This window comes from Henckelia pumila, chromosome 4 (assembly GCF_033568475.1).
Source record: "Henckelia pumila isolate YLH828 chromosome 4, ASM3356847v2, whole genome shotgun sequence".
In the NCBI taxonomy this organism is placed as follows: Eukaryota; Viridiplantae; Streptophyta; class Magnoliopsida; order Lamiales; family Gesneriaceae; genus Henckelia; species Henckelia pumila.
The window spans coordinates 4,122,706-4,129,802 of record NC_133123.1 but is presented as its reverse complement, the minus strand read 5'-3'; the positions used below and the strand labels follow the sequence as shown (position 1 = coordinate 4,129,802).

At 38.9% G+C, this 7,097-nt stretch overlaps 2 protein-coding genes across 3 annotated transcripts; one reads left to right on the top strand and one right to left on the bottom strand.

Annotated features, from left to right (window-relative positions):
• The first annotated feature begins 291 nt into the window (after positions 1-291).
• Positions 292-1,884, top strand: LOC140866852 (universal stress protein PHOS32-like). The gene has a single exon (XM_073271911.1). It carries the CDS (start codon positions 408-410, stop codon positions 1,101-1,103), a length of 696 nt encoding a protein of 231 aa, XP_073128012.1. The 5' UTR covers positions 292-407; the 3' UTR covers positions 1,104-1,884.
• A 1,229-nt stretch (positions 1,885-3,113) lies between these two features.
• Positions 3,114-6,574, bottom strand: LOC140866851 (G-type lectin S-receptor-like serine/threonine-protein kinase At4g27290). 2 transcript variants are annotated; one of them, XM_073271908.1, is made up of 6 exons: positions 5,049-6,574; positions 4,625-4,902; positions 4,337-4,547; positions 4,009-4,246; positions 3,768-3,918; positions 3,114-3,597 (listed from the first exon to the last, which is right to left on the bottom strand). In XM_073271908.1, exons 1-6 carry the CDS (start codon positions 6,346-6,348, stop codon positions 3,292-3,294), a joined length of 2,484 nt encoding a protein of 827 aa, XP_073128009.1. In that variant the 5' UTR covers positions 6,349-6,574; the 3' UTR covers positions 3,114-3,291. The 2 variants fall into 2 exon arrangements, with proteins under 2 accessions (XP_073128009.1, XP_073128010.1); XM_073271909.1 differs by having other exon boundaries at positions 5,055-6,574.
• Between the last annotated feature and the right edge of the window lie 523 nt (positions 6,575-7,097).

The window sequence follows — 7,097 nt, the reverse complement described above, 5'->3', positions numbered from 1 at the left end:
CTATAGATAGATAATTAACTAACGGTAATGCTACATATATATGGATGACTATACGTTGGGTTACACATTAGATTTAAAATTACACGATTATCCTATATGCATTTTTGAAAGATTTTTTCCAAATAAAGTGCAAGGATATTAATTAATTTCAAGTGCAATGTTTTACTAATTTTTTTATGCATTAATTAATAAAATCGATGTTTTACTAATTTTTTTATATAATTATAATTTTAAAAAAATTTGGGAATATATTAGTTAGGCTTGATCCGAAGAATCATCATGCTATTGCTATTACTATAGCGTGGGAGACAAGGAGACGGAGGGCCATTTCCTGCCTCTGCTAAATTCCAAGCATATTCGCAGTATTATTTCTATACCACACACCGGTCAACCAAATCACCGCCAAGATGCAGCCACCGTCGCCGGACGCTGAATTGCCACCTCTCGCCTCCGTCAGGGTTCGCTCCTCTCCCACTCGCTTCCCTCCCCCTGCCACCCCAATCTCCACCGACACTCCCACAGCCAACGCCCAACGCAGGATCGGCCTCGCCGTTGATCTCAGCGACGAGTCTGCTTTTGCCGTTGATTGGTCCGTACGCAACTATCTCCGCTCTGGGGATGCTGTCATTTTGATCCACGTTCGCCCTACCTCAGTCCTATACGGCGCCGATTGGGGATCCATTGACGTATCCATCAATGAAGCAGAGGACGGGCAATCGCAGCAGAAGCTCGAAGAAGATTTCGACGCCTTCACAGCTACCAAGGCATCCCTTCTGGCTCAACCGCTTGTGGGGGCGCGAATTCCGTTCAAAATTCACATTGTGAAGGATCATGATATGAAGGAGAGGTTGTGTTTGGAGGTCGAAAGACTGAGACTGAGTGCTTTGATTATGGGGAGCATGGGATTCGGTGCCATTAAGAGAGGGGACAACGGAACGCTTGGGAGCGTGAGTGATTACTGCGTGAGGCATTGTATTTGTCCTGTCATTGTGGTGAGACATCCAGATGAGAAGGATGGAAATCATCCGGTTACGACAGTGGCTTCTTCAGGGGAGGACGATGAAGAGGAGCCAGCGTCTCTCGATGCCTCGAAAGATCGATAAGGTTGGTGATTTCTGGATAAGAATGCTGCCTACTCTGCTTGCTTTGTTTCTGATAAAGACAATCATGTGGTATCTTTCTTCTTTTTGTTTTCTATTTCGAACTGAATCAGAGTTGGATACGCAAATTGCGAATCCTAAATAAGATGTGTCTTTTTATCTTGATCGGCACTGCTACAAGTAGATGCTAGTATTTGCCCTTTATCGTGTTATTGTTTAGCTGCAGCTCTTCATTTTTCTCCAAGATGAATCAGAAAATTTATATTGCCAGCTTTATATAGTCTTTTGTTTTGGTCTTGTTTGAATGGTTGAGCTGAATCACATTTGTAATCTCTGTATTGTGTTCATTTTTCTAATGCCATTTGTTTGATTCCTTGGGATTGGAGGTCCGTGTGGCATCCAAGATAAATTGTGAACTCCAGGTTACTTTGTACTTGCTCAAGTGTGGTGTTCATAATTTTAAACAGCTGAAACTTCAAACTCCAGGAAAAAAATCAAGTTTGATTTCCTTCACTAACTGACCATTGTTGTGCAAAATGTTTAGTTTTTTTCTTCTCTTTGTTTTTGCAAGAAAAGGGTGCTTGCTGCTAGTGCTTTAAACTATTTGCAAGAATTAATCTGTTTTGAGTACATAAAGATTAAAGAGTCACTTTAACTCCCCCCTATATAACAGTTCTTTGAAGAAGAACGACGATTCTGTAAGCAATCATGACACATAACATCCAAGAAAAGAAACTTGGATGATCGATGCCTCATTGGATTTGTTTGAATCAGTTACAACACTTGACATGTTTGATAGTACGGCATTGGACTCGAAACTTAAAATCATTCCATTAGAATTCAAAATATTTCTGTAATCGATCTGTAGACCCTGATGTTGAATATGGCGAATGTTCGTGTTAAACTTTAGTGCTGAAACCACTAAAGAGAGTGTATTGGGAAATTCCAAGTCCTGGCTACATACTTTTTCTCTGCTGGCTACATAATTTTTATCTGCAACTCCTCTTTTTTGATATACATATGTTTACATTTTCATAAGGTTAGAGATGTTCTTTACCTCGAGTTTACTGGTTTTGATTGTCAATTATTGGTGAGTATAATTCACGGCATTCTTCGTGCGACTTGCAGAAGACGGGATGGTCTGAATTACAAACAATTGTTTGTTCATTAAACTCGTGAAAATCGTCAGATTTGCTCGAGATGTGGGAGTAATTCCAATCAACTCGTTCCATCCATCAACTTTTTGTCGGAAAAAAATCTTTTTAAAATTGGGGCAGGAACGAGGCCAAAAAATTAAAAAATAAAAAACGAAGAAGAAACACTTCAATTGTAGCTAGTTAGTGGCGGCGAAGCCAAATTTTCTAAAAATGTTTGATTCGCTGATCGAGTCGTGGGCTAAAATATTATTTTAACCGATTCAAAAAATTTGTGACTTTGTGTACGTTTCAACCATAAGATATATTATCTTTCAAAAAAAAAAAACATAAGATATATCCCATGACGTGCCATAATATAATAATAATTATCAAAATGACGAATGTGTATTGCAAGCTAGTTTGGTCAATTAAGCAAGCTACTGCGGTCCACCGTCCATACAAGGGGTTACGGTTACCCATGTGACCGATTCCCACCTTCCACCTTTTTGCCATTCTTTCATCACTCATAACTATTTATTAATTTTCGAATTTTATTATTATTTTTTTGAAGAAGATATTGGTATAATTGTTCTCGATTTCGGACATTGTTCTCAACACATGTGATTCAACAAAACATACACCGATCATGAATGTGCCAAAAACTCCTCATAGACCAACCTATTGTATTTATCGCGTCACAAGTAAAACATTTTCAAAACATTTTTGAATGCAATGAGCGAAAATGTCACGCGGTTAGCTGAATTATCACCGTTGTCGCATTGAATTGCAGTGCATTTATTGTTATCAGAAAATGCTGCATATTGTTTTAAAAAAAAACAGGCAATTGGTGAATCAGCGACTCAGGCAAAAATAACTCCACTCCGAGTTCCATTTTATTAATGCAGTCCAAGTTGAATTTTGTATTACTGGAGTATCAAAGCAAGTTTCATTTTACTACATACATGCTCATTTACAACTCCGTGCCTAATTGAAGCATTATCAGTACATTGCATCGCTTCACAATAAAATTGAAACTATACAAACAATTAGTTGGATCATCGAGGCTCTAGTAATGTAATGCTCACTTCATTTGTTGAACTTGCTACATTTGAGCTAAATGAAGTATCTGGTTTGAACACATCTCTCTCGGTAAAAAAACCAGGCTGCTTTGCTTCGGGCAAAACCCCTTCATTTCCCAGCATCAGAACAACCGACGACATGCTTGGCCGATCTTCCGGGTGTTGTTGAACACATAAAAGACCGATGTGGATCGATCTCAATATTTTTGACAGACACGAAGAGATTCCCGGATAAGAGCCCATCAATTCCAATGGCCTTCCTTCTTTGTAAAGCATCCATGCCTGTTAGAATCATTAAACTCATTTTCTCAGGACACTACAGAGTTGCTGTGTGGACAACATCCTTAATTTGGCATCTATTATGTTTTTTATGTGGATTGCATCAAGGTTAGTCCTCCAGAATTTTATTTTATTTTGTTTTTTTTGACAAAATTAACATATCCGACGCTTACATGTCCAAGAAGGTTGAGTTGATGATCTCTGTGGGAAAATCCTCTGTTTTTCTTGCCACTGACAATTTCAAGCACCAAAACACCAAAGCTAAAGACGTCTGATTTCACAGAGAATATCCCTTCAATCGTGTATTCTGGTGACATATAGCCGCTGCGTTCATATTAACCAGAGAATTACATCCCAGGATAAGAAATTGCATGCATGGAAAAATGTAATATAAAATGGTAGAGATAATCTTACTATGTTCCTACGACGCGGTTCGTGTTGACTCCAGTCTCATTCCCTCCAAAAATTCTAGCCAGACCAAAGTCTGATATTTTTGGATTCATATCAGAATCCAACAATATATTGCTAGCTTTTAGGTCTCTGTGGATAATTCGAAGGCAAGAATCTTGATGAAGATACATAAGCCCTCGAGCGATTCCATTTATGATGTGGAAGCGTTTTGGCCAATCAAGTAAATTGCTTTTCAATGGATCTGTCACATAAATGATACCGGCATTTAACGTAAGTTTAGCGTTTGCAGAATGCAGATGTTGAAAATGTTATGAAAAGGAGTAATTGTTACCAAATAGAATCAGGTCCAGGCTTTTGTTGGTCATGTACTCATAAACCAACATGCTCTCTTCCCCCTGAGTGCAGCATCCTAGAAGCCTGACTAGATTACGATGCTGGAGTTTCGCTATACAGCTTACTTCATTCTTGAACTCGTCTACTCCTTGAAGCGAAGTTTGGGACAGACATTTGACAGCAATTTCTTTTCCACCTTCCAACAGGCCCTGGAATCAAAATTTTCTCAAGTGAATATCATTGGATTTTGCAAGGTATCACTTGGTAAATATATATATATATTTACCTTGTAAACAGGTCCAAATCCACCCTCTCCAATCTTGTTTTGGAATGAAAAATTATCAGTAGCTTTAGTCAAGGAGTTGAGATCAAACATTGGTAGCTCTAGTTCTGTGCTATGGGATTCTTCTTTCTTATTTGTCAAAGAGATGGATCTAGCTCGGCCTGCAAGCCGATTAGTCTTCTTTCTTTTCTTGAAATATAGCATCAGGCTCAGGCCTAGCAGAATCATTCCCCCTACCAGGGCCAAAATCACCGCTAGTTTGAGTTTCATTCCTTTTGAATCTGTAGCAGTAAAAACAACCTCAGATCAGAAGATGAAAGGCTCGGAAAACAATAAAAATGGCCTTAAAGAAACTCTTCCACTTTCACTTAGACCTACATTAACGAACAAAAGATCGATAGCTTCAAATATAATAAACTTAACATACTCTTACGTAGCTCAGATGAAGCCATCCTAATGTAAATATCTTCTCCTTGTGATACCTCTCTGATATCTACAAGCTCGCCAAACCAAAGTAGACAACCACTGCCCCCATTTCTTATATCAAGACTAGCATACGCCGTACATGAGCAATTCTTTAAACAAAACGCCGCACATTCTTCAAGATTCATGCTGGAGTTAAACCATGAACCTCTCGTATCCGGCAACTTAAGACTCGAATACTTCAAAAACACGTCTCCCGTTGAACAATTCAAAGGCGTCCTTCGGACACATCCTTTAGACCAATCTGTCCTCTCCCACCCGATTGGATCTTTCGGCACGAATCTATCCAAACATCCACAGAGAGGAGAATTCACTATGTTGCAACTACCGTACACACCACAGAAATCATATGTATCACAACTATCTATTGGTGACGTGAGGTAAATGACCCAACCTTGAGTATCGTCGACCCAAGTCCATCTTTGTCCGACGCCACTCTCATTCAAAGTATATCTTGAAATAAACGAGTTGTTTAAAAGCTCATAATGATAGTAAGTCTCATTCTCGTTCATAACTACCTCGAAGGTGTAGATAGTATTTTTTCGCCCATTCGGCACTCCGCTAAAGCCTACGCCATTCCAAGGTCCAGTTCTCAACTGCATAGCATCTCCCTTCTGTATCGTAAGCTGCGGATAGCCAGAATGATCGCAATGAATTGTATAATCTCCTGTACTTGGATCATCATAGCTCTTCCAGGACGATAGGTAGACCTCTCGGCGAGTTATGAAGTTGTAACCGAGTTTCATCCCAGCCAAGAAATGATCGGTGGGATGCTCAAAACTCTGCCAAAGTAAATTCTCCGGGTTGGGATTATTTGCATCTTTAACCACGAGGTTCCCCGTGTCGAGCAACTGTGCCACTGGATTCGGCACGGTTTCCGTTGAATTTGTAGTCCAAACGGCACGGTTCGACCCATCAACCACGGCCAGCAACCCTGTCTCGATGAATTTGAACGTGCCTGATGTATTCGTTATTAGGGGAATTTCCCTGTTGGCCACCCACACCACAGTTTGTTCTTTGATTTTATTGAACCATATGCCCACGTACCGATTCTTGGAATTTCCAGGAGAGAAAAATCCCAGTACGAAGTCTCCACCAGATGAAATCATCGTATCACCATCTCTCAGAACCTGAGCAGGAGTCAAAATGTCCGTGGCATGGAGCATTCTCGGCACGGAAAGTAAGAAGATGATTGTTGTAATAAAATGAAAGGACATGTAGTATTCATTACTTCTGGTATTCATTGTTCTTTGTTACTAAACACCTTTTCCTCGACAAAATTCCGAAGTATCTTCTTTAGAGAATCCCGAGGATTCAGTGTTGCAGGGTATCTTCCAGGGAAAATGGACCAAGAAATCCTTGGTATAAACCGAATTCGCCGTGACAACTCCGGCGGCAACAATATTAACGTGAGTGGTTGTAGAAAATGTCTTTCTCTGATTTCTTCCGAGTCAAATAAAAAAGTAGCGATCCAATTTCGTAAGACGACACGGCAATTGCCCTGGGTCAATAGCCCAAATAAACCACCATTAGTCAGAAAATTCAAAGAAAGACAAGTGGGACTGATGTACTTTTCATCCACCGAATTTGGCTATTGACCTGGAGTCAATAAATTCTTTTTTTTTTTTTTTTTTAAAAAAAAAACATGAATCGTAATTTTAGTTGGATGCTTGATTTCTGACACCACTGCATAAAGACACTCATAATTTCTAGCTCGTGCTGGAATTTGGACACAAAAAGTAGTAATCGACACTGGGAGTCTATTCCATGCACTTATTATTGACAAATTGATATATCCATACATGAATTATTAATGACTTAATTAGTAGTATATGATATTATAACTAAAAAAATCAGTTTTATTCTCAATCGAAATTGCTTTTAAGTTTAATTATTGTTTTTTAAATTAAATTAGACATACATTTTATTTTCCAAGATTATTTTATTGATTAAAAAAATTTAAAAATAAATCAACAACGTTTACTATAAAAAT